Source organism: Phocoena phocoena, chromosome 10, assembly GCF_963924675.1.
Source record: "Phocoena phocoena chromosome 10, mPhoPho1.1, whole genome shotgun sequence".
Lineage (NCBI taxonomy): Eukaryota > Metazoa > Chordata > Mammalia > Artiodactyla > Phocoenidae > Phocoena > Phocoena phocoena.
This window is the reverse complement of record NC_089228.1, coordinates 45,549,796-45,577,165: the sequence shown is the minus strand read 5'-3', so window position 1 is coordinate 45,577,165 and position 27,370 is coordinate 45,549,796. Positions and strand designations below refer to the sequence as shown.

The window sequence follows — 27,370 nt, the reverse complement described above, 5'->3', positions numbered from 1 at the left end:
ATCTCCTTCCCTGCCCACAACCCCCAGTCCTCACAGTTCTGAAGACCCCCTCCCCTTGATCCCCCATATCGCCTCCATCGCCTCTTCCCATGCAGCTTCAATCCCACAGCCCTCCCTCCCTCCCTCCCTCCCTCCCTCTGTGGTACTTTCGAGGCACCCACAGGACAAAACCCAACGCTGCACAAAACCAACTGTCCACCTTACTCTGCCCTGAAGCTGGGCTCCGGGGGGTGAGGGGTAATCACAAAGCATGATGGGTAGACGGAGAGCCCTAGAATGCCGTGGGCTCCCAGGCTCACCGCGCTTGGCACCCCATCTCCTCCTCCAGCACGGTGCCCAGGGGTGCCAGGGAAGGAAGTCCAATGGGCTGGTTAGGGTCTGAAACAGCCTCTCCCCGGGCGGGAAACTAGGGTAACACAGCCTCTGCGCAGCTTCCAGGTGCCCAGAGCGGAGGCGGGCTGGTCCTCTCTCCTTTCCTCCTCTCCCAGAGGTCACTTCCCTCCCGAAGACTCCCAGAACTCCCAGCCTTCAAGCCTCCTCTTCACTCCATTCCTCTCCCAGCACGTTTACCTCCATCCAAGAATTCAGAAGATGTCCTGCCCAGGGACTGCAGGCAGAGTTCACACCTTCACGACAAACCCCTGGGTTTCCCAATGAGCATTACAAAGCCCTTCATTATCACAGGAAGCCTGTTACCTAAGACACTACAGGGAAAGGGCCAGCTTTACAACAGGCCAACCTCACCTCTCCCACATGCTGGAAAACACCAAAGAACATTAACGCAGCACTCCCTGTAACCTGCTGTCTTTACCTAAGAGGTTCTGACTGAACGGGACGGCGAGGCTTACCATGTCTTCACCAACCGAGATCCACCTCCGTTGTCAAATTGTTTTACAAGGCAAAAAATTAAAAACTGTAACTGTTTCTTTTTATGCAGTGGGGGAGGGGAAACACAGGGAAGGGAAGGAGAGAAGGGAAGGAGTAGGGAGATGGGGAAACAGGTAGCACGGAGGAGAGAAAAGGAGTGGGAGGAAAAAGAAAGAGGTGGAGAGAAGAAGGGGGACGCAGTGGCGAGAGGAAGAAAGAAGCAAAGGAGAGAAGAAAGGAAAACTGAAAGCAAAAGTTCTCCAAGAGCGCCCTCTGGAACCAGAAAGCCTGCTGGCCCCTGTCTCTATTCGATTTCCCTATTCCGGACATTTCACATGTGACCTTTCGTGTCTGGCTTCTTTCAACGAGCACACTGTTTTCAAGGGTCATCCATGCCATAGCATGTATCAGTACTTCATTCCTTTTTATTCCTGAACTATATATACTCCATGGTATGAATATACCACATTTTGTTTACCCATTCATCAGCTGATAGACATTTGGGTTGCTTCTACTTTTTGGCTATTGTGAATAATGCTGCTTGGAACACTCACATAAAGTTTTGTGCGTGGAATTACGTTTTCATTTCTCTTGGGTACGTAACTAGGAGTAGAACTGGTAAGTCAAACAGTAACTAGTATGTTGAACCTTTCGAGGAACTACCAGACTGTTTTCCACAGTGCAAGCTTTCACCTTGACTGCAACATCATGAGGGACCCTGAGCCACAGCCACCCAGCTAAGCTACTCCTCAATTCCTGACCCACATAAATATGTGAAACTATAAATGTTTGCTGTTTCAAGCTGCCAAGGTTTGCGGAAGTTTGTTTCACAGCGAGGGATAACTAACAGATGAGAATTAAACGAAGTTAGACACAAAAGGTGTTTAGGACAGTGTCTAGCACATAATAAGTGCTCTATCAATGTTAGCTACTATTATCACAGTATCTTCCCACCACAGGGCCTTTGTTCATGCTATTTTCACTGCTTGGAATGCTCTTTCCCTCCCTCCCTTCCTGCTAGCTCCTACTTATCCTTCAGATATCTGCCAAGACTACTTTCCCACAGAAACCTTCTTAGAAATGCCACTTCAGGGAATCCCCTGGTGGTCCAGTGGTTAGGACTCTGCACTTTCACTGCCAAGGGGCTGGGTTGGATCCCTGGTCAGGGAACTAAGATCCCACAAGCCACGTGGCGTGGCCAAAGAAAAGAGAAAGAAATGCCACTTCAGAAATCCCCTTTATACAATCTCTTAGCACCCTGTACTTCTGTGAATATCAAACATAGTCATAGTTAAATCGTTATCTGTGTAACTATTTTCAAGACATTTTCTCCTCTTCCGAAATATAAAAGACTCTCAACCTGGCACACCGCCCTACCCTCTGTACACACAACGAAATCTCAAGAATACCTCTTAAAGGCCAACAACCCACTAGAAAAATGAGCAAAGACAAAAAACAGGTTGCCTGCGGAAAAAAATAGAAAGGAGGCAGAGACTCATTCATAATTAAAAAGAAACAAAATAAGATGAAATACCATTTTTTATGACTATCTGATTAACCATGATGAAAATGGTTGATCAAACTCAGAGACGGCCACTTCCCCACATGGATGCTGGGCACTTAATGGGTGCAGGCTCTCTGGAGGGCCGTGCTGTGATGCACGCAAAATCCTAAATGCACATTTCCTGTTAGCCCACAGACATGAAGGATAAGTGACCCAAAAGATGTACATGCAAGAACGCTGTTCCTTGGAGCACTGTTAGAAAGCAAATACTGGAAACAACTTAAAGCATCCATCAAGAGGGGACTGGCAAAAAACAGAGGCTCTTTTTTGGCCACTGAGTGGCGAGTACGATGAACTCCCTGCCCTTATAGCTGCTACTTGCACAGCAACCCTGTCTGCAGGGGCAGTGCCTGCCTGCTCACCACATACCCTAATGAGGCCAGGTCCACACACCTACAATCAGAATCCAGGCTCCATCATTTTAATTTAGTTTCTCCTTTACATTACAGTAAGGCATTACACTGGTTCTGCTAAGATGATGTGTTTAGAGGGATTCGTTACCTATTAATTTTTGATTAATAAAGGAGGAACTACACAATGTTTGTTATAAAAAAAATGTCTGAGAAAAGCTGGTTTAAATAAATGGAGATGATAACGATACAGCCAAACGAGTGACTATAGAGCCATTGCAAAGCATAAGGCAATATTCCATGTACTGTAATGAAACAATCATAAGTAGTAGTTAATTTTTTTAATGCAGATTAGGGTATATGGTATGGTCCCATTTGTGTATTTCTAGAAAAGGAATTATGTGCATAAAAACTTCCTGGAATGATTTTTTTTAATGGTTACTGTACAGATGGACGAGTGATTGTTACCCTACGTTGACTATGCTTTGGTACAATTCCAAGTTTTACCATTTGCATGTGTTACTTTCATCATTTAAAACCTTAGTTAAATGAAATTATTAGAAGAGAAAAATCCACAATGAAGGAAGCTAAATAGGGTCAGAAAACAACACTACTGGATTGTAAACCCAAGGATGCCTGGTTTCCATGAGAGGACAGGCCACCCCACTCTGCACCTCCTTAAAGGTGAGGGTGATAACAGTACCTGCTTGGCAGGACTGTGCTGAGAAAAAGGTGAGTTTCCAGAGCAGTGCACGGAAGCCTGCCAAGCACAGAGCAACTACTCAATACGTGTCAGCCATTGCTAGGATTTGTGATGGCTGTCAACTTGACTGAGCCATGGGGTACCCAGATATCTGGCCAAACATTATTCTGGGTGTTTCTGTGAGGGCGTTTTTGGATGAGATGAAGATTTAAATCGGTAGACTGAGTAGAGCAGATTCCCCTCCATGACGTGGGCAGGCCTCATCCAATCCACTGAAGGTCTGAAGAGAACAAAAAGGCTGACTCTCCCTCGAGTAAGACAGAATTCCTCCTGCCTGACTGCCCTCCAGCTGACATCAGCTTTTTCCTACCTTTGGACTCAAACTGAAATACCGTCTCTTCCTAGGATGGCGAGCCTGCTAATCCCTGGACTGGAATTACACCACTGGTTCCCCTGGATCTCCAACTTGCCAACTACAGATCTTGGTACTTGTTAGCCTCCATAATTGTGTAAGCCAATTCCTTATAGTATGATATATCATATATATATCTCCTGTTGGTTTTCTCAGGAAAGCCCTGATTAATACAAGATTTATGAAATTTGATTTGTTCCAGGTCTAATTACAGTTACAAAGTTTCTGTTCATAATAGTTTCACTTGATTTGCTCAAGTCTGTCAATGTTCACACAAGATCAGACGTCAGAGAAGAAAGTCAAGTTTCTCTGGGCCGTGAGTCCCAGAGTCACCAGTGAACTGTGTGGCTGGGAGAACATCCAAACCCAGCTGCAAGGCACACCCAGCACCCTCTCTTGCTGAATCCCTGGAAAGCCCCCTACAGCAAACCTCCGCGGAGTGGGACAAACAGGGTGCTGACGGCAGAGGCCCACATCTGGCCGCTTCAGTCCCACTAAAGAGCATCTTGAACGAAGTGTGTGTGAAGTGACACTTGTTCTAATACTTGCAGAACAAATTAATGTAAATCCATTATGAAAACTTGGCATCTAAAAGAACACCCTTAGGAATACTATTTGTGGCTGGGACCAAAGCACCCCTGATCAATTCTTTAATAAGATTACTCTTTACTTTTCTTGTAATTTATTATTTGCCAGCTTCCTAAAATGGTTTAAAGTAGGCAAGGACTAACACCAATACATTAGGTGCATTAAAAACCTGCTTCAAATTCAGAACGAAACCAATTAGGAGGATAAAAATATAGCAGGCACCTGCAACTGTAGCCTCCCAATCACATGTCAAGAATCTTACTAATACATTTTAACTAAATTTTACAGTATATGTCAAAACCTTGTGTGATAAATATTCTACCCACTCACCTAAGGCTGAGAAATGGAGAAGCAAGGTCAGCTGGTAACTCCCAATCTCATTTACAGCATGTTTAAAAGGCAAATGTGAATGTTTTGTGTTTTGCTGAAGGTTAAGTGTTAGCTCTAAAATCAGCATAACAAGGCCCTCCTCCTGCACTGCATTTGCAAAAACAAACCGACTGCTAAATAGGGGCCATTCCACTGAGAGAAGAAGCAAAGAACATTTCTAAATGATAAATTTGAAAAAAACTTGTAATTCCCTAGATTCTAATTCACGTTTTCTCTCTCTGTGAAAGAAGAGATGTTTCACTGTCCATTCTTTTCTGTTTCGCCTAGCCAAGTAAGTACCATTTACATCATATATTTTCAATGGAAAACACAGTAAAAGTTTTATTCTAGACAGGAATTGACAAGCAACATTTTACATTCAATTCGTAAAAGAAGTCCATAATACTTTAATTTGAGCATGTTTTCAGAGGACAAATCATCAACTCTGATGGCTTTAAATCAGTGACAGAAAAGGGACAAATCTGAAATGGTGGCCCTGTGATGACAAGGACACCAGACAGGACAGTTCCCATAAGCATAGTGGCAGCAATCCTGTCCGGGTCACAGCGAGTCATTTCCACCTCTGCCCACCTCCAGGGCTCTGAGGGAGAGGCCAGAGCTCATCTACGGACACCAGCAAAAAGCTGGCCTCGAACAGATGCTAGTTGAACAGAATTATTGAACAAGCCTGAAAATACTTTAAATACACAGACACACACACACACACACACACACACACACACCCCACAGCATCTCCATTATCTCCCAACCAGAGTCTCATCTGTCTTGAAACCTAAAACTGAATAGAACAGGGCAAGAGGAGCTCATGCCTCTGAGGAACTCACTGGTTTGTGGCCCAGCAGATTGTGAGTAACAGCATATAGACAGGACAGAAACCAGATGGGTCATCAATCATCAGACTCTGAGCAGCCTGGAGGAAGTGAGGAGAAACGTCAGCCCCACGTCAAGAGACAAGCCAGAGCAGAACTCATTAGCAAGCTCGCCGTCACCGGGGTGTGGATGGAGGGACCGGGCCAAGCACATTTAGTACAGAAAAAAAGAAAAGTGGGGCAGAAAAGAGGGAAGGAGCGGGGGAGACACCCTGCCTGACTCTGTTCTTCACCTCCTGAAAAATTCCTTGCTGACCCAGACACCAGGTGAAGCTTTAAGAAACCAGGATAAGACACAGGATCAGGAGAATCAGTAGGAGAGGCCAGAAGGGGCCTCAGAGACTGTGGTCAGCCGCTGCAGAGAATTTCAAAGAGCAAGGTGGTGGAGTCCAGAAGCCCGGTCCCAACTCAGACCCACTGCTCATGGCCCTGCAGGGGTCACCTGCCTCCCCTGAGCCTGGATGAGGGGCTGAGGGGTGAGCAGCCTCCGAGGTCCCTCTGCTCTGCCTGTCAATAACTCGATACTGCAATTCCCCACCCCAGGTCCAAGGACAACCCGCCAAGCCGAACAGAACAGGAGAGAAACAACTTTCCCTGTGGCCTTTTCACCCTTCCGGCCGCAACTTTCACAAAGAAAAGCAACAGTGGACACGCCGGGCAAACACACTTACCACATGAGCTTGTCCGAATGAGCCTGCCTGGGCAGAGTCTTGGCAGAGGCTGGGCCCTCACGGGCTGCTCAAACTGAAATACCAATGCCATGTGCAGAAAGAAACTCCAACAGCAGTTCAGAGCGAACAGCGATCCCCCATTAGCACCCAACCCGGGCAGCACTTCAGCACAGCCAGCTTCTGTACCTACTCAGCAGTTCTCTGAGCTTGCTTGTTGGGGCAAATCCTAAGACTACTCGCTGCCCTGGAAGCACAATGGGTTACGTAACTAGAGGCAGCATGGGCACCCTATCGGCTCATCTTGTTAAACTGCCCCAAGAAGAAAATGACGCACCCCAAAATGTGATATCCCTAGGTTGAGGATAAGGGGAGGGAGAGGGGGAGCAGGGCTTTGTGATGGGCATTTGGGCTTTGCCTAAAAATTAAAGAGGAACAAAAAGCCTGCTGTTCATCTCAGCGCTCCCCAGGAACTGTGGGTGGCGTGGATTTATTAGAGGCCGGGTGCCAAACGGTCTCCCAGGACTGCACTTGGCAAAGCCCTTGGAGTCCACATACGCATTCTCGGAGAAACTCCAGATCTCTGGAAAATGTTTTCTGTTCTGTGTCTTCCTCTCAGTGACCGACAAATGAGACTTTAACCTGAGCGTGTTCTGTGTTGTCGGGCTGCATCTTAAACATGTAACAGTGTCTGTGTTTACGCTCCTGTTTACCAAGCCACCGCCAAACGTGACAGCACTGAGCTGCTTCTCAGCTGTCTTATGGTGCTTGCTACAGATGTTCCAGCAAAGAACCCCCAGTTACCACGCCCCATAGCCTTTGAAGTTTCAGCACTGCAATTCTGCCATTACTTTGCCCTCGGTTGTCATGTTCAAAGCGAAACGACTTTGACAAGCTAAATGTTTCCCGGATTTCACTGGCACAGATGCCACTAGAATCCCAGTGATTAGCTCATGTGTTTAGACAAATGAAGATGCAGTTGGGACACTGCCTCCTCCGAGAAGCCCTCCTAGTCTCCCAGATCCTTTCCCCTCCAAGGCTCACCCAGGCACCCTCCTTGATGCTCTCCCGTGTGCTGTGCTTATCACTGGTGTAACCATTCTGCACAGCCTATTTCCACTCATCTACGTCCCCACCCAACTGGACAGTATTCCTTGGTGGGGGGTGGGGGGCAGGTAGCAGGGAACACATACCCCGGGGGTCATGACCTACACGCAAGCCCCGCCCCTTAGAGCTCAGGGTCTTAGGCCAGATGCTGAACCTTTCCTGATTTAGTCTCTTTACCTGTAAAAATAGGACAACAGTCTCCATTTAATGGGGATGCGGTACTAATTAAATGACACAACTCATTCATTCAGCAAATGTTTACTGAGCACTGGCCACAGGCAGGCGCTCTTTCAGACACTGGGACTCGGTGATGCACAAAGTCCTTGCCCTTAGCGAGTTTCTATTCTACTGCAAGTTTGGTCAACGAAATACAAACATGTAGTACTCACGGCTAAGTATGGGGAGACAGCTAAAGCAGGTAAGGGAGATGGGGAAGGTGGGTGTGGACCACCCTCTATGCAGGGGAGTCACAAAAGGCCTCTAAGGAAATGCCATTTGGAGAAAGTAAAGAAGGAATCAGGAGGACATCTAGGGTTAAGGCGATCCAGGTGCTGAGCAGCAGCAAGAACAAAGGCCCTGAGGTGGGATGTGCCGGGTGTATCCAAGAATTAGTGAGGAGGCCGGTGTGTCCGGAATGGAGTGAGTGAAGAGGAGATAGGTCAAAGGGGCACAGGCAGCCCTGTCACTTAGGCCACGGTCAGAAGGGAGCCCGCTGGAGGTTTGGAGCACAAGAGTTAAACCACCTGACGTGGTATTTAAAAAGCCACTCTTTTGGCTGGGCAGAGATTGGATTACACAGAGGCAAGAAGGGAAACAGGAGGCCCAGTTAGGAGGCCACTGCGATGATCCGGGCGTGAGATGAAGGTGGCTTGGACCAGGGTAGTTACTGTGGCGCTGGTGAGAACCAGTCAAACTCTGGACACACTGGGAACAAAGAGTCAACAGACTTCCCAGCAAACCAGGGTCTGATAGAAATACAGAGGTCATGAATGCTTCCAAGGCTTCTGGCCTGGGCAACTGGAAGGATGTAAGTACCATTTAGAAAGACCGCAAAGAAAGCAGGTGGAGGGGGAAATCAGGAGTTCATTTCTGGCCAAGTTAGTCAGAGATGCCCAACAGGTGTCCAAGTGCAAGTGTTGTTGTGTGGAGTCAGATGGACACATCTGGCCTTCGGGGCAAAGGTCCAGTCTGAGGACAGGAACTGGAGTGCTCAGTGTAGAAGCACATTCTAAATCCCGGAGCCCGCGTGAGATCACTTAGGGCGCGGGTTACCCGAGAGCGTGAAGGGCTGAGCCCCGGGGCCCCCAAAGTTCCCAGAGGGGAGCAGCTAGCAAGGTCGGGACCCAAAGCCAAGGGAGGACAGTATTTCCAGGAGAAGGGGGTGGTCGGCAGTGTCAACTCCTGCTGAAAAGGCTAAGGATGGACCCCTGAACCGAATGAGGCCGTCAGCACTGGGGGCACGGTGGGGTCACAAGCCTGCTCGCGGTGGACACAGGAGCAAAACAGGAGGAAAAACAGAGCAAACCGAAGAGCAGAGACACAGGCGCTAGCTGCAGGGAAAGCAGAGCAAAGAAGGATTCTTTTTAAGAAGGGAGAGATGATAGCATGCTTTTGTGCTAACAGAAAAGATCCAGGGGCAAGGAGAAACGGATGGTGTAGTAGAGAGAGGGCGGGGGCCGGAAGCGTGTCCTTCAGGGCACAGGCAAGCAGCAGTAGGATTTAGTGCACACGTGGAGGGGAGGCCCCTGGTGCAATCGGGAGCTCAGGGGGTCAGCACCCAGGCATTCGGCTGGGATCCCGGCACCTAGAAGCCCCTCACACCCAGGAAGCTCTTGACATGGGGTGGGGCTGGGGGCCCTCAATGCCTAACTGGAGAGAGAACAGGGGAAAACTACACACCATTCCCACTCAGAGCCCCCTCCTGTGAGGGCTCCAAGCAGTTGTCTCAATGATCCCTTGAGGAAAGACACAAACGAGAGCTCCATTACAACGTGCCTGAATAGCAGGTGTGGCCAGTGCGCTGGGGGATGAGCGCCCTGTTCTCAAGACACTGGGAAGGCATGACCGACAAAACTCGACAAAGTTTTTGTCTGTGCAAAACCTGACAGTGTACAAAGGGTGCTGCAGGGAGTTCCCCACTGCTGCAGCCCACAGCATCATGGCATGTTATTTCCATTACACCTATCTTATGTCTGAAGAAACTGAGCCTCAGAGAGAGGGGCAGGGGGCCAAACTACACTGAGCCCCGCTACGGGCCAGGGACGCTGCTCAAGGTTCAGTGATCCCGTCTTTAACCTTCACGACAGTTCTATGAGGTGCTGTCTTCATCTCAGACAAGTCAGTTCTGGATGGCCAGTCTCATGATCCCAAAGCTCAGCCTCTTTGCACTTCGGTAGTCCCTCCCCACTCTCCACATCCCTCCCCAGGACCCACTCCTACGGCCCCACCCTTCCCCGGCCCTCACTGACTTCCCCCGTTCCTGGCAAGGAGAGGTGCCCTTACCAGTGATGGTGCAGGCATCCCGGTACCCTCTGCAGCCGGGAGCATCTTCCACAGCCTCGCTTACATAGTGTTCCTCAGGGATGCCCGGGCTGCAGGCTAGGACTGCATGGTTGCACGCCTCCGAAGGGGGCACGGAGTTGGCCAAAGTGTCGTCGTGCAGAGCTGTGGCGTCCAGCTTGGCAGGTTTCACGGGGAGGTGCCCACTGCCATCGGGGACCCCGCTGCCGGAGTCAGGGGCAGTCGGGCAGACGGCCCCCAGGAGGTCTGGCACACCAGCAGCGGCTCCTCACGGGGAATCTATGGGACAATCCAGAGAGAGGAGCTGAGTGACTTAGAGTCTCTGAAAAAAAAAGAACAGAATCTTCAGAAAATAAGGACCCCGAGATGATGTGGGATCAGACTGTAAATTCTGTTTCCTTCAAGCCAAGGTACTTCCAATTGAATTCTTCAGTTTCGATAAAAGAACTGCAAGGGAAGTTCCATTCAACCAATCAGGAACCAGTACAGAACAAAATACAGAGTGTGTGGCTTCATTTACTAACTGAAACCTGTCTTGAAGCAGCTCTAAGCAAATCAACAGACTGGACCACAGCTAAAATGATGACACCTACCCTGAAATGAGCATACCCAGGTCACCTGGCAGCCACATGGAGTGTGGGAAGAGCTATGCATGAGCATCCTGGGGAAGACATGCACCCCTCTAAAAAAAAGCCATCTTTTTTTTGTATATTGAATTATGTAAGATGTGATACCTCTCTTAAACCCTTTCCAACCACCGTATATTCTCAACTCTCCAAGAGCTTTACGGCATGCCCCAACCTTGAGCTACAGCATGAAATTAGAAGACTTCTTTAAGAATATGATGCAAACTACAGACCTTATGCCAAAAAAACACACGCAGGTTCAGGAAAATCAGCCCATTCATAGGCTCTCAGGAATCCAAGGGCAGCAGGTTAAGGGTCTGGGGACTAGCAGGTCACTCTCTCTAGGGGCCATTCCAGCAACATCAGCCTGACCCAGGGTCCACACCCCCGCGTAAAATCTGGATGGGCCTAAAAAATACCTGCTAGAAAAGGGATGGTGCATGGCAGAGGCTACTGAGAACCCCACTTGGTTCCAGTAACAGCAAACCTACATGCAAGAGATGTCTCCACATGGTTCAGGAGAGCGCTACCGCCTTAGACATTAATTTTCAATTCAGCCACGGGCCCTTTCCTCCCAGCCCACCTCCACATACCACATACTGTGGGTATGCACACATATACCCAGAAAAAAATGCCGAACATGACCATCATGAACAAGACAGAAAGCCTGAGAAACCTTCTTCAGCAGGACAGTTCTCAAAGTGTGGCCTGAGAACCCCCGGGGTTCCCTGAAACCAGTTTAAACGGTCTGCAAGGTCAAAATGATTTTCTAAGGTACTTTCACTATCATTCTCTCATAGATGGTACGGTGGAGCTCTCCAGAGATTTCCATGATGTGTGATGATACCTTTGCTCTGAAGGTTAACGAAGGGAATGTGTACTTCTGAATCCTTGTGGTTTAAAATTTTCTGTTTTGATTTCTAATACAATATATGTAAATCAAGGTGACACACATGAACAAAAGCTCTTTGGGATCCTCAATCATTTTCCTGGGACCAAGAAAGTTTGAGAATTATTGTTCTAGTAATGATATATTTACAGTTCATTTTTTTTTAAATAAGAAAAAAAGAGGAAAAAGGAAAGTTAACAGAGGTTTACTCAACATGGTGCAGTCAGTGATGAAGGGAAACTACAGCCCTCAATATGAAGTTATTTACCAAAATACACCAAGAGTTCCTATTGTAAATGGTGATCAACTCCCTGCCCTCATTAAAATGAACACACAAATATAAAGTAGGAAGAGGTGCGGGAGCCTGTACATCCCTGGTGAAAAGTGATAGGCAGCCAGAGATAAAAAACAGGATTGTATCAACAACATCTCCTCAGTGATTCAAGTACAGACAAACGGAGAAGCCGCCCAGTAAGAAAAAGCCTGGAATTCTCAAGAACTCCCAAAATATTGTGGGCAGCAGAGGCCTGAGGGCGTGGACTAGAAGACCTTCCAGAAGGGAACCAATTAAGCTATTGTTATAGGGTACTCTGAGATGTTTAAAGACATAACGACCCCACTCTTCCCGAGGAGCTGCAGGTACTCGGACCACACCTTGTGAGCTATCACTATTAAACAGATGGACAAAAAGAACTCAGAGGTGGGGAATACAAGCTAAGTAGGCACGGCAGTGAAATTAAACCAGGGACACTTAAAAGAAGAAAAATGGGCAAAGGATATGAAGATTCTCTCCCCTCCCCAAAAAAGAAGTATACAAACACACACACCAAACATTTTCAGGACCCTTAATTGTGATCCAAAAAAATCTCTTTATCAGACTGACAAAGATTTAAAAAGTATAACAATGCTCAATTTGATAAGACTTTTAAGAAACTTATAGTGGAGAGATGGGTAATAAATTCAGAAGGACAGCTTGGCTAAATGCATGTGGCTTTTTGGCCCGAGGATGCACAGACCAAGGGTGCTTATCACAGTGAAAGGTTAAGAACAAGCTAACACGTAACAGAGAGGATGGAGCCAATTACGGTGCAGCCACAGAGACGTGAACTCTGCAGCTGCTAAAAGGAAGTGTCAGACCAGATATGAATTGATCAGCGTGGAAGGATGCTCTACACAGAGAAATGGTAGGTAATGAACATGGGCTCTAAAAGGTTTTGAAAACTCATTAATGGATTGGACCCTCATTCAAATTTTCTTTAATCTGTACTTCGACGCAGTCTATATGATCCTTACACAAAAGTTTGAAATAGTTTCTCCCTTTGCAAAATGCCATTGTCCCCCTGAAATCAATAGGGTTTTTTTAAAATTGAAATATAATTAACATACCATATTTTGTTAGTTTCAGGTGTACTACATAGTGATTTGACATTTGCATACGTTATGAAATGATCACCATAAGTCTAGTAACCATCTGTCCCCACCAATCAATGTGGTTTTTAAAACAAAGGGTCAAAAACATAAAGATTTCTTAAAGAGAACTTCAATCATGGATTTTACAACGTTTGCTTTCATTTTCTATAAAATGAGGGAGTTGGCCTAAATCCCGATCACCAGCCCCAAATCACTACTGTCCCTCCTCCTAGTACCTTCGCTTCAACTTACAGCTCTCACGCACTAACTCAGAAACAGCCAAATAGTTCAAGTAAGTGCAAACATTTTCTCAAAAAAACAAATTTTGGAGACACCAGCCCGTGCTCACTCAAGCCTCAAGGGGAACTCAAGCAACCACATTCAAGTCCAAAGTCCCCTTTTTATGGGCATCAACTTGGCAAAGCCTTCAAAAGCTTGAGAAGCCCTCTTTTTTTTTTTTTTAAAGTAGAACAAAACTACTCCAATTGATTTTTTTCATCTCAAACCCCAGTTAAAATAATTAAGCACACAGATGTGTATATTCAGCATTCACATACATACCAACTTGAGGTCCATCATACCCCACGATTTGTGAATTTTAATTCTCACCATATGACTTTTTTTGCCAAAACAGTATTTTTGTTTTACTGTGGTTAAAAACAAACACGTAACATAAAAGGTACCATCTTAACCATCTTTAAGCTCAGGAGTGTTAAGTACATTCACACTGTTGCACAACCCATCTCCAGAACACTTTGCATCTTGCAGAAATGAAACTCTGTATCCGTTAACCAATAATCCCCCACTTCCGCTCCTGCCAGCACGGGGCAGCCACCAGTGTGCTGTCTATCTGTATCTCTATGAACTCACTACTCTTAGTGCCTCCTATAAGAGGGATCCTACTGTATTTCTCTTTTAGTGACTAGCTTATTTCACTTAGCATAATGTCCTCAAGGTTCATCCATGTTGCAGCATGTCAGAATTTCATTCCTTTTTAAAGGCTGGATAATATTCCACCGCGCTGAGAAACCCTTCTTGAAGTAAAAAGATCAATCTTTAGCCCATGAAAATCTAGTGGGAAATAATCTAAATCTCTATCAATACAAAAGCAGTTTATAAATTATGGCCCGCCCAAATCACTGGATTTTATAAAATAAGATTATCCACATAAGGCACTTACGTCCATGCCAGGTACATATCACATTCTCAAAATAATCATTATCATTGAAAGTATCGTTTCCAGACTCTCGGAATCAGGCACCTTTCTGGACTCTCCGCCAATATCCATATGCCAACATTTCCAAACCTATTATATCGCGAAACCTTTTGCCACAGGATATCTGGCCCCATGGCATTTATTTCATGGAACAGACTTTGGGGAAAGCTTCTCTGTATTTGGCAAACCTCCATACCTTCATCACCCCCTGTCCAGGACTCATCTCTCCCACAGGCTGTGGAAGCTCCTTGAAAGCATGGGCTGGCCCTAGCACCTGTTAGTTACTGAGTAAACATCTGCAGAATAAATAATAATGAATGAAACAAGGGGTTTGGTCCAAACGACCTGAGGATTTCCTGAAGCTACGAAGCTGTAGTTCTATGACCCATACAGGAACCAAAGGGTCAAAACTCCCAAATTACACACAGCTAACCCTGAAGATTCACAGAAATCAATGGGGAAACTTTCTGCAACACTCCTGAGGTGTTCCAGGGATGCAGACCACCTCCCATGGGCCCTTCAGAATGGCCTCAAATGAACCTCACTTCATCCTTTCCAATACAGATCAACATACACCAAATGTGATGTCACGATTAAACGTGTAAGATCATCCATATACAATAATTCAGGAATCAGGAAGCCTCATTTACAGACCACTGAAAATCTGGGTTGCAAGTCCCTCATCCAGTTTCTAGAAGAAAGAGTCACAGCAGGTACCCTCTGAGGAGACCCAGGGACCGCGGAGTGCTGAGTGGTGCTCAGAAGGACACCGTTAAGGACTCAATTTCCTAGGACAACTGTCTATCAGTGTTTTTATTCATAATGCAGTTTTTCTGCTGATAACTCAGGATCTCTAACAGCTCAAGGATCAGAAATAAACAGAGCCAGGCATCTGATCAGACTTGCAGAGGAGGCAAGCCTCCACTGTGGGAGAGACCGCCTAGCACATGGCCTCAACGACCCCAAAACATCGTTTGGGGTGAAGAGGCGAGAGATGAGTTCCTGTAGGTCTCCAGCCTCAGTTTCCTCCTCTCTGAGGTAATAACACCCACACCTCTCGGACTGTTAAACTGATTACGGACACAGATGCAAATAATGTCCCCAGCACAGTGCTAATTAAGCACACGGCAACCCTCCAAGTTCACACACTCTCAAAGTGGTCACCTCCCCCTCAAAATGATTCATTTACTGTCTAAGAGAAGTGACCCTTGCATGTTCCTAAATTTTCACAATTTCCCACACCAGTATTCTGTTAAGGCAGTGCACAATTGTAAAATCTTAACAGTATCGACTTTTGTTGAGACTTACGGTGTGCGCCAGATACTATGTCAAGTGCTTTGGAACCTCTAACTTCTACCACCTGCCGCTGGTCACCTCTCTCTTAGCTGAGTACTGCTACCAGTTCCATTTTACAGCTGAGGACAAGAATGCTCAGAGAGGTTCAGTATCTTTCCAAAGGTCACAGAGCCAGCAGGAGGGGAATCCAGGTCTGAACTGAGATAAGTGATGGGAACCCCATGGGAAAACGATCCTCGGCACCTGGTTACTGCCCCTCACTCTAATGTACGCGGGCATTTCCAAGGCTTCACACGGGGTTCAGGAACAAAGCAGCCACAGCCCTGGATGCTCTCTGGCTCTGGCCAACCCTGGCACACCAAGCAAAAGGCTTCTTTCAGGCAGAGGGAACAAACGAGGCTTAAGCAAAGTGAGAGTGGATGGCCCTGAGAGATGAAAGCGCCTCTGTCTTATCGATTCTGCTTAGGGAGCCTTTGGGAAGGAGAGATTTTTCTTCGCAGAGGAGTGAGAAATTCTGCAACCTGGTCAAATTTTCAGCAAAAGAGGTACCAGGAAACGAAGCAGGAAATAGTACCCAAGGAGGCAGGCTGTTTTGCATTTGAGCTGAGAGGGATCTCCGGCCTCTCGCCTGGGGCCCTTGGCCCAGGTCCGGTGCCTCACTCTTCTCCTCAACTCGTGATCAAGATTCCAGCCCCTAGGCTGTCAAAGAGTACTGACCAAGCTGCTCTAGCCTAATGCAGTTTGCTGCTGACAGAATACATGTGTGCACGATTTCCTTCCCCTCCAGCATGGGATTTTTGTGGCTCAGAACCTGAGCAAAAACTCCAAGAGCTGTGTGACACTGAGGGGATGGTGTCACTCCTCTGGGCCTCAGCCACCCCATCTGAACAAAGAAGAGACTGAGTGAGCAACAAAAAGCCAGTGGCCTTGCAGATAAGCCATGCCAGGAACCCCAAGTGCAGGCAGGTGGAGCTGCAGGAGGGCTTCTGTGTCCTAGTCAGCCCTTCCCCCACTGCCCCAGTGCTATTAGCATGAACCCTCTGCCACCCACGAGTAGGTAACTTCTGGCAGGAGAGCCAAGCGATACTGTGCAGACAGAGCTGCCCTTTGTGAACACAGATCACCTGTTTCCCTAGGGCTAAAGGAGGTGCTTCCTCCAGGACAAACTCAGAGGCTGTCAGGAGAAAACCAGAACAGAGCTTCGGGGTTGGCGGCCCAACAGGTGACAAGGAGAAGCCCGTGCTGGGTGACCCCCTCCATGGTCAGCCAGGTGCCTGCGCTTTCAAGGTTTATGTTTGGGGGGCAGAGGCAGCCAATGTATCTGGGGGACTGACTTACGGTCACAGTTCAGCAATTCTGAACAAACAGGTCCCAGCGCAGCAAAAGTTTTCAAAACGGGATGAATTGTTCTCCAGGGTCATATCAGCCCTCTATTGCTATTGTGACAAACTGCCACAAATTTAGTGGCTTGAAATAGTCATTTTTCAAGTCACAGTCCTATAGGTTAGCAGTCTGACACGAGCCTCGCCGGGCTCCAGCGGAGGCGTCAGCAGGGCTGCGCTCCTTCCTGGAGCTCCGGGGGAAAACCCGTATCCAGGTTTATTCAGGTTGTTGGCAGAAATCAGTTACTTGTGGTTGCAGGACTGAAGACCATACTTCCACGCTGGCTGTTAGCCGGGGGCTGGTCTTTGTTCCTAGAGGCTGCCCGTGTTCCTTCTCCTCCTTTCCTCCTTTCCGTGGGCTCCTAGAGGCCTCTCTCCAGTCCCTGCATGCGACCCCTACATCTCAGAGCCAGCAAAGGCATGCCGAATCCTTCACACACTCTATCTTCTCCTTCTGCTGCATCTTTCTAGTCTCCTCTTCTGTCCTTTTCTGTTTTTAAGGGCTCATGTGATCACACTTCAGAAAATCCAGACAATCTCCCTATCTTAAAGTCATGTGACCAACAGCCTTAATTCAACCTGCAAAGTCCCCTCATAGCAGTACCTAGATCATTACTTGACTGACGAACCAGGTGACAGGAGCCTTGGGAGAACAACTTCAGAATTTTGCCGCCCACAAGGGCCTTCGGTTCTAAAGGCACAGTATGCTTTAGAAGCCCCCACTAGCCCCAAGCCTACTGAGAAGGCAGACCACAGTCAGCCCACAGCCTCCCAGGCCCTTTCAGCCCCAGAGCAAGATGACTCAGATCCAACGATGGGTACCACACAGGACTGGGTTTTAGTCCCAGCCCAGCCACCCCCTACTGACTGCAGTCCCGGGTCAGGTTCCAAGATGTCTCATCTATAAAATGTGGGTACGACCAATGGTTGACAAGCTGCCGGAAGAAGCAGACACAATGAAAGGAAATGGCCTGCCAGGCCTAGGACGGCAGGCCTGAGACCGAATCAAACGTCTGGAGACCCACCTTAGGGATCACAAGCATTTAGCACCTGGACATGCAATGGAGGCACTTTTTCACCACATTGTTTCTATCTTAGGAATAATCTCACATGAGGCCAAGGAACTTGCAGGCTGTGGATAGTCCTAAAGGAAAAGAGCCATTTGAAATCAGGGTGAGCACCCCAGAACCTTGATACCTGCTTGAGGCCGACACGCTCGCAAAGGATCTTGACTAAGGCATGACTAGCACCAGGGTTCCCCCCTCTCTGGCCAGGGCTATTTGCTTTGATGCTATCTTACAGCTACTTCTCTGAGCAAACGGCTGCCTGCTTACATGGTGATAAGATGAACATGTGCTTTTTGCAAGTGCAGAGAGCCCCAGCACTCCTTGCAAAATGAGCTACAGGTCTGGCACTGGGCTTGTTCATTTACATGCATGATCTCGTTTAAGGATCACAACCTATGAAGTAATATCCGTATCTGCTTTTTACAGGAGAGAAAACAGCCTCAGAGAGATTAAATTACTCTCCCAGGATGTGAACCTAGATTTGAATGGCTCCAAAGATGTTGCTGTATTACAGTTTTGAGTGTATTGTGCTTTATGTCCTTAAAGTTGTTCGAAGTCCAGTGGAGAATCAGATATTTCATGGGGTCCTCGACCAATGATCATTCTCCTGCATCTAGCCACTGTCTCTCAAAACAATGCTCTTGCCATAACAGAGGCAAAGGAACTCAAAGCGAGGACCCCACTGAGACCACTCAAGCCTGTATAAGAAATATGCACACCCTGAATTCAAAAAGAGTCATGTACCAAAATGTTCATGGCAGCTCTATTTACGATAGCCTGGAGATGGAAACAACCTAAGTGCCCATCATCGGATGAATGGATAAAGAAGATGTGGCACATATATACAATGGAATATTACTCAGCCATAAAAAGAAACGAAATTGAGCTATTTGTAATGAGGTGGATAGACCTAGAGTCTATCATACAGAGTGAAGTAAGTCAGAAAGAGAAAGACAAATACCGTATGCTAACACATCTATATGGAATTTAAGAAAACAAAATGTCATGAAGAACCTAGGGGTAAGACAGGAATAAAGACACAGACCTACTGGAGAACGGACTTGAGGATATGGGGAGGGGGAAGGGTGAGCTGTGACAAAACGAGAGAGAGGCATGGACATATATACACTACCAAACGTTAAGGTAGATAGCTAGTGGGAAGCAGCCGCATAGCACAGGGAGATCAGCTCGGTGCTTTGTGACTGCCTGGAGGGGTGGGATAGGGAGGGTGGGAGGGAGGGAGGCGCAAGAGGGAAGAGATATGGGAACATATGCATATGTATAACTGATTCACTTTGTCATAAAGCAGAAACTAGCACACCACTGTAAAGCAATTATACCCCAATAAAGATGTTAAAAAAAAAAAAAAGAAATATGCACACCCCAAACAGCCCAAAGATGGGGGTCTGACCTCCAGGGCCATGTTGGGCTGGCCGACAGCTGACGGGCGACTGTGCAGGTCTTCTCCTCTCCTACTTCTCCATCATATCACTCCCCACTTCATCTGACTTTTCTGGCCAACGGGACAAGGGGCTAAGGAGTAGAAAATATCATGTAAGAGTTGAACAGCTGGAGGAGGAGGAGATGAGTTGCAGTTTTGCAGCAACGGTGTCAGGAAAGAGCAGGACCGCCAAGAAGCAGCCACTGGCCCTACAGGACGATGCTGCTCTCTGTGGGCTTTCACACATGTAACGCCATTTGTCCCCTAAAATAAATCCATGCCATAGCTTGGTAGAACCGTTCTCATTCTGTGAGGTGGGGAAAGGTTAAGCGACTAGCTCAAAGTTTTCTCTCAGATAATGGCAGAAGCATCTCAGATAATGACGGGAAGCATTTCTTATTTACTCAAAAATGTCAACTACTGCTATACCATGCTGCAAGAGGAAGGAGCATCTTGGGAGAGGGCACGTGTGGCCACCCATAGAATGAGGAAGAATACTCGGAGGAGCTGATATCAGCAACTACAGCCAGAAAGTCGGAGCCACGTGAGGTAACCAAAGGCACAGGAAAGGAGATGCCATATGGTCTCCAGGACGGCAATCAGGGCTCTCTGTGAAGTCCTATGAGCACGCCTGAGGGTTCCTAAAAAAGGAGAGGCCAGGACAGCTGGAGACTAAGGCAGATACTGTCAAGGTTTCCACGAGGATGATTGAAGGGAAGAACTTGAGCACGCAATGGGGGCTGCACGGGTGTGCCCGTCACATATGCCCAACACCTGCGCCTGTCACTTGTGTCTGTCACGTCTGCCTGACCCGGACACCTGACAGGTGTGCCCGTCACGTGCGCGGTGCCCATCACGTGCACGGCCCCCATCACGTGCACCCGTCATGTGCCCCTGACCCGCGCACCAGACAGGTGCGTCAGTGCTCCCATCATGTGCGCCCAAGACGAGTGCGGTGCCCTCACATGTGTCTTTCCTCCCTCGCTCTCTCTCTCTCCCAGGCTCTCATGCCCAGGCACACACAAGCACCCACGGACACCAACATACACGTGTGAAATAAATGTCATTCTTAAGGTCATACTGTTCTCTAGCTCTGAAGGTGAATCCCTCCGATTTTTTTTTTTAATCAAGAATCACTCAAAGAAAATTTCCATCACTCAAGTCAAGTGGAGAAAAATGCCTCTGACCCAGCTTAGTCCCATACCTCAGCCTTCTCTTTCTAAACTGTGCTGAGGACAGAAGCAAACCCACCAATACAAGGCACTGTCCCCTGAAGATGCCTACGAAGTAAGGACAAAGCCATTTCATCGGTCAGGTCTCACTGAATGAGAAGTGTCATGTGACCAAATTCCCCGGTTTCCAAAAATAATTCTGCTACAACCCAGAGCACAGAAGTGCCCAGCCACGCTGCCTTCTGTAAGCCCAGTGCCCTCTCCCAGAATAAGGAAGAAAGGAGAATAAAAAGGCAGCGCGCTCTGACAGCCTTACGTAACAGTCCCTGTCTCTCCGGCTGGCCGCAGCAGATTTATAATGTGCCATAAATAGCTCCCTCTCCAGGGAAAGGAGACCACGCTGTGAGGCTGAGCTGCAGAGCCTCACTGACAGCCTGCCTCTCCTCTTCCATCCCCAACGGAACCTTCATGCGTCTTACAGCACAAAGCGAGTTCAGTGAGAGCAGCTGGCCCAAGCCCAGCGCAGACCTAAGAGACCTGAGTCACCTAAGAGACCCTAAAAGCTGAACAAGACATTCAGGGAGCACCGTAGCACAAGCCAGTGTAGGAACCATAATTACAGCATGGTCCTCTGCAGACAAGCCTCCCCAGCATAGCAGGCCGACAGACCCGCTCTGTGCTCCCAAACCAAGTCGGGACAAACAGCAGCCTCTGGACATTTCATTCTGCTAGCCAGAGAGCGTAAGCCACCCTGGCAGGTGGCAGGCAGGCTGGAGGTGGTTCTTGGTGGAGCATCATGGCCCGTATGCTCCCTGCCCCAATTCGAACCCCCATCAGAAAACCCCGATCTGCACCAGAGTCCTCTCCACATTCCCAGGTCCAGGGAGGAACCCTAGAGGCTGGCCAAAGCCGGGCAGGGTGAAGCAGGAGTGGGAAGCTCATCCCAAATCCCTGTGGGGTGGCTTGTTGGAAATCTCTGCGATTCCAGGCTGGAAAGCGGTTGCTCTGAAGAGGAAAACTTTCCCTGAGAAGACTCAGATGTTTTAAATGAGGAAGCCCTGCAGCCCACACTGCATGTGCTGTCACTTCGAAGGGGTGTGGGGTGCAAGAAACGGGGAGAGAGAGAGTCGGGATCCACGGGGAAGGCAAGTACGTGAGACCTGTTAGTGATAAAACCTCACCCAGCCAGAACAGTGGCTGCGGAGCTGTCACGCTCAAGGATAAAGGTAATATAATAACCAGAGTGAGGAAGAGGCCTGGGAATGCGGGGCAAGGGTGAGAGAGGAAGAGAGGGAAAGAGAACAGTTCTCTGTACGGGACCCCTTCTTGGGTCCCGGCTTTTACTGCACTCACTCCCCGGGTGGAGTCTGGCTTTAAAAAAATCATAATGACTCCAACAAGGAAAAGAACACGAATGCTTCCCGGTTATTGCAGTGACCGTGAGCCCGGCCAGGCCCGGGTACATTACCCCAGGGAATGCTGACCTAAAACTCAGGGCAGCCTGCAGGCCTGCGTCATAGCCCTCCTCCAGTTGCCGATGGGGAAACTGGGGCTGGAGGCAACGCCCCACAGTCCCAAGAACCTATAGGCGGGGCCGGTGTTGAACCCAAATGTGTTTAATGCCTCAGCACGTGGCAAACGCGCCAATAAATGCGTAACGACAACATCAACTTAGTTCATGGTATTCTTCTCTTACCACTTATGTAGATCTAAAATTTTCAAGACCAGTTGGGACATAAAAAGGAGCAAGCCTACATGAAAAAGAAAATTTTAAGATTATAAGAGAATGTCATTTCAAGACAAATGCTTTCAAAGAAACCATGAAGATTATTTTACACTGAAAAATGTTAACCTCCCCAATAAAAATACTCATGTAGGAATCATTATGAGAGAAAATTCAATAATAGTTTTCAGGAGAAAAATCACAAGTAGTCAGAGAAATGAAAATGAAAACAAGTATGAGATACTCTCTTGTTATCTATCCCACATGCACACCTTTTCCCCCTAGTTATAACCTGTGCCTCTGACCATGTGGGTAAGGAGGTCACTCACATCCGGGAGTACGCATCAAAAGCAGTTCCACTTGGGGCTTCCTGGTGGCTCAGTGCTTAAGAATCCACCTGCCAATGCAGGGGACATTTAATAAATTTATTAAAAAGAAAAAAATAGCAGTTCCACTTCTACGATTATTTCCTAAGGAAAAATCATAACGGTGCACAGAGATTGAACTTTCCTCTTCCAGCACTGCGTCACAGTGAAACACTGGAAAATAAAAAACGTCTAATAATACGGATTTCAATGAAATAAAACATGGTCCATCCATATAACAGGTCTGTACATGTTCCATTCCTAATGATGCTGTAGAGAAACCCACGGAAGCCAAGAAAAGGTACTCGGGATAGCCTGAGTGGGAAAAAGGCAGGTCACCAAACAGGGTATAGAATATAGTGTCTCTGTTTCAGTAAAAATGAGACACATACAAATATAATTGAAGAGTATCTCCAGTAGAATTTCATCTCCGCAGGTATCCTTTTCCCATCCACAGAACTACACCCAATAGCCCTGTTACCCCTCCTTATTAGGTCCTTGGCTGTCCTCCAGCACGACAATCGAGCCCTCACCTCTCCACGCTTCAGCACCGCTGCACCGTCCTACCAGTCCACACGTTTAAACAGCCTGGATATGAGCACATTTCCTCACCATGGCCACAGAGGTACAAATGCCATTTCCTAAAGCACATCCACTACAAGTTCAACCCCTCTGGGGACAGAAAGACACCATCACCATTAGTCACTATGGGATGTTGGGCAGGTCGGTTTAACTTCTACAAGCCTCAGTTTTCTCATCTGTAAGATGGGAAATAGTAATAGTACCTAATGATACAGGGCTCTCACGGGGATTAAAGGAGATAATACACTAAAGTCAAATGTCCTCTAAGCCCTTAGTAAATGCTCAATAAATCACACCTCTGCTCAGACCTCTGAGAAAACTCCCCAGAAGCGGGGGTTAACCTTCTGGGGAAATGGGCGCCCTATTTCAACAGGCACTTACCTACAATCAGACTTTATAAAAAGTTCAAGCACACATAATTTAAATTCCATGCCTCCTATAGTATTGGCAGAAACTGAGTAAAATAAAGACTTACTCCTGTCTGTTTTGTTCACTGTTGTGTCCCCAGTGCCTGGAACATAGTAAACGTCGAGTGTAGAATGAATTAAATGATTCACCCTTTATGCTCAAACCTACTGAACACAACCAACCCAACTGTTCTATCTTAACCACAACTACACGATAGGCTAGTCACCACGATAATTGTGGTGACGTAAAGTACAATGGATTTCCACTGAGTCATCTGTCATATTAGGAAATGAGAAGGAAATGTGGGATCTTCCCAGACCAGGGCTCGAACCCGTGTCCCCTGCATTGGCAGGCGGATTCTTAACCACTGCGCCACCAGGGAAGTCCTTAAATTGTGTTTTGAAGAAAACTTCATTTCCATTTCCATGTGAGCTTCTCAATGTGCACTGAACCTACAGTGAAATCATAGCCTTGTGTTTTTGAAAACAGATTCCGCAGCTATGGAAACAAGTTGTCACTGTATACTGACTTCACTGTAGGATCAAGTGAGAAGAAACATCTCAGCTTGGACACAGCTACTTAGCTACAAACATTGTTCTTTTCAATAAAAGTGCTTAACCGTAATCAATAAAGCCCTTAAGTTCCTAATTCTCTAGACAAACTGTAGCACATAAAAGTTCCTTCAGCCAACAATTCATACTTCAGGCACATGTGTAGTAAAAAAAAAGTGTCCCATTCCTGATTTTATTAATTCTAAATAATCCCCCGAGAGGCAAGTGGGTTCCACTTGGTCCACATTCAAAGTCAGATTCTAGACTTAAACCAGCTTGACGGCAAAGAACAAATTCTCTATAAAGCACTAATGCGGGCATCTGGAAATTACCAGAAAGGAATGGGAAATCTTAGCTCAATTTTTATCATCCACTTTCAGTTAAGTAATCCAAAACAGACCTTGGAATTACTCATGAAGTAGCACAAATAATTAGGAATGTGTGGTACTGACAGCAGAAGCCCAAAGTCTCTATATAAGAATATCCCAGGAAGCAGTGAGGTCAGAGATCAGAGCCACCAATGGGCTGAAGGAAGCACATTTTTACCCCAGAAAAAGGCACTCCATTAGTCTTTCTGACTGAAATTAACAGGGCCGTTACTAGGAAACTCGTCAAAACAGCCATGCAAACATTGAGTGAACAGACAGCTGGGCCTTCAGTCACAGAGCTTCCTGGGATGGCAGGATCTCACTAGGGTGAGGGATTATGGTTAGTGCAATACATAAAGGCAACAGCAAGACAGGAAGTGAAAGGAGGAAACACACCAGCTAGGAACTGGATGGCGGGGAGCCGGGGGGGGGGGGGGGGGGGGGGGAAGGGGGCAGGGAGGACTGAGTCATCCCCAAGCAGAAGAGGGCTGGCACCTCACTAGTCCCCGCCAGACACCACCCCCAAGGGTGCCAACTGCGGGCGGCCCCACAGAGGCACCACATCTGACCGTTGATGACCTTGCTCAGAGGGACCAATACCCACATGCAGCTTTATTTAGCAAGCCAAGCTATCTCTTTGTCTCTCCATCATATTTCCAGAACAGAGCAAGCAGCATCTCTGCACAGCCTTGGTGGGTCTAACACACCTCACAGCTCCTCTTCACAACTTAAAGTTGAACAGCAGACCCAGCTAAGACAGCTTGCTCATAGCTTTAAAACAACACCACCCACGTGGCCTCAGGGGAACTGATGGGGTCACATTTTTACAACTGTGTTATGCTTTGCCTACACTGTGTTTTTAATTTTTGGACTAACTGCCAAGTCTTAAAAATCATAAGTTTTCACACACAAAAGTCTGGATTGCTCAGCCCCTCTTGATAAATGTGGAGATCCGGCAACTTGAGGCTCACATTCGTGAGATTTTGCTGACAAGTAACACTTGGTCAGGACCTAGAAAGCAGCTGCCCTCCAATGTGCCAAAGTCCCCACCACTCCCTAGTACCTGGTACCCGGTTGATCTCATCCCTTTGTGTTATCCACCTGGCCTCTATTAGCATGTTCTATGGGAAAAAAAGGGGGCAACATTCTGGAATAGCTTTGCTTCCACCAATACAGAATGATTCCAATCTTGGCAGATCTTCTTTTACATGTCAATGTCATTTGCAAAATTCCAGTTAAAAAGAATCTCCGGAAAGGGGATTGGTTTTAGATAGAGTTCTGATTAGCTTATTGTTTATACTTACAATTGTGACATATAACCCAACATAAAAATTTTTTAAGAAATCCTTAAACTTCACATCATGAGAATTTTCTCCAACAAATCCTACTGTTAATTTACAATCAGAATCTTACAGGAGATCTATTAGACCTTCAAAGACTAGATAATCCCAATTATACTTAAATTGTTCCAGAGCAAAGGAAATGAAAAAGAAATCCATTTCTTTTTATGAAGTACATATAACACTGACACCTAGGTACTTCCCTGGTGGTACAGTGATAAAGAATCCACTTTCCAATGCAGGTTGGGTTCGATCCCTGGGACCCCACATGCCGCGGGGCAACTAAGCCTGCGTGCCTCAACTAGAGCCCGCGTGCCACAAACTACAGAGCCCACATGTCCTGGAGCCTGTGCGCCACAACTAGAGAAGAGAAAACCCACATGCCACAACTAGAGAGAAGCCCGTGCACCACAACGAAGAGCCAGCATGCCGCAATGAAAGATCCCACATGCCACAATGAAGAGCCTGCGTGCCACAATGAAGAGCCTGCGTGCCACAACGAAGACCCGAGCCAAAAATAAATAAAATAAAAATAAATAAATAGGGACTTCGCTGGTGGCGCAGTGGTTAAGAATCCGCCTGCCAATGCAGGGGACACGGGTTCGAGCCCTGGTCTGGGAAGATCCCACATGCCGCGGAGCAACTAAGCCCGTGCGCCACAACTACTGAGCCTGCACTCTAGAGCCTGCAAGCCGCAACGACTGAGCCCGCATGCCACAACTACTGAAGCCTGCGCGCCTGGAGCCCGTGTTCCACAGCAAGAGAAGCCACCGCCATGAGAAGCCCGCGCACCGCAACGAAGAGTAGCCCCCGCTCGCCGCAACTAGAGAAAGGCCACACACAGCAACGAAGACCAACGCAACCAAAAATAAATGAACAAAATTTTTAAAAATAGATAAATAATAAATCTTAAAAGAAACCACTGACACCTAAACCAGATAAATACAGCACAAAAAAAACGTAAACTAGAGACTAACCTCACTCGTGAACAGCAACACCTTGCTCCACGAGGAAATGCCAGCAGCATTCTCAATAAGGTTGGCGACAAAGTTATATCTATACTACTGTAATATCTCCACGGCTATGTAACAATGGGCCTTCATCAGTAACCAGTTAGAAGATGCAACGGAAGATAAAACGCCAAATACGACAACAAAATATAATACTCAGAAGTAAACTGAACAAGATTCATGTAAAACACAGGAAAACATTTTTAAAAATCCAAGTGATTCACTAGGACACAAATTAATTGTAAGAGTAAAATACTGGAAGCAACCTCAATGTTTACATATAGGAGTTTATACCAAACAATGGAATACTACGCCACAGTAAACAAAAGAATGTATCGGGAAGATCTCCGTAAACTGATTCTAGAACAGTCTCTGGAATATACTGCTAAGTGAAAAAGAAAAGGTTACTACTTTCTCTACAAGGAAAAAGGGAAATAAAATATTCACACTTAAGTAGCTGTTTATTTTTACAAAAAGAAATAAGGA

The 27,370-nt window shown here is 47.0% G+C and overlaps 1 protein-coding gene across 2 annotated transcripts in view; it reads right to left on the bottom strand.

The window, feature by feature from the left end:
- Window positions 1-6,505, bottom strand: part of TRAK1 (trafficking kinesin protein 1) — a 97,897-nt gene extending 91,392 nt beyond the window's left edge. For both annotated transcript variants that reach the window (XM_065885848.1, XM_065885850.1), the window contains exon 1: window positions 6,415-6,505. In XM_065885848.1, coding sequence (XP_065741920.1) covers window positions 6,415-6,505 — 91 coding nt within the window. The remainder of the gene's footprint in view (window positions 1-6,414) is intronic.
- Window positions 6,506-27,370: the final 20,865 nt, after the last annotated feature.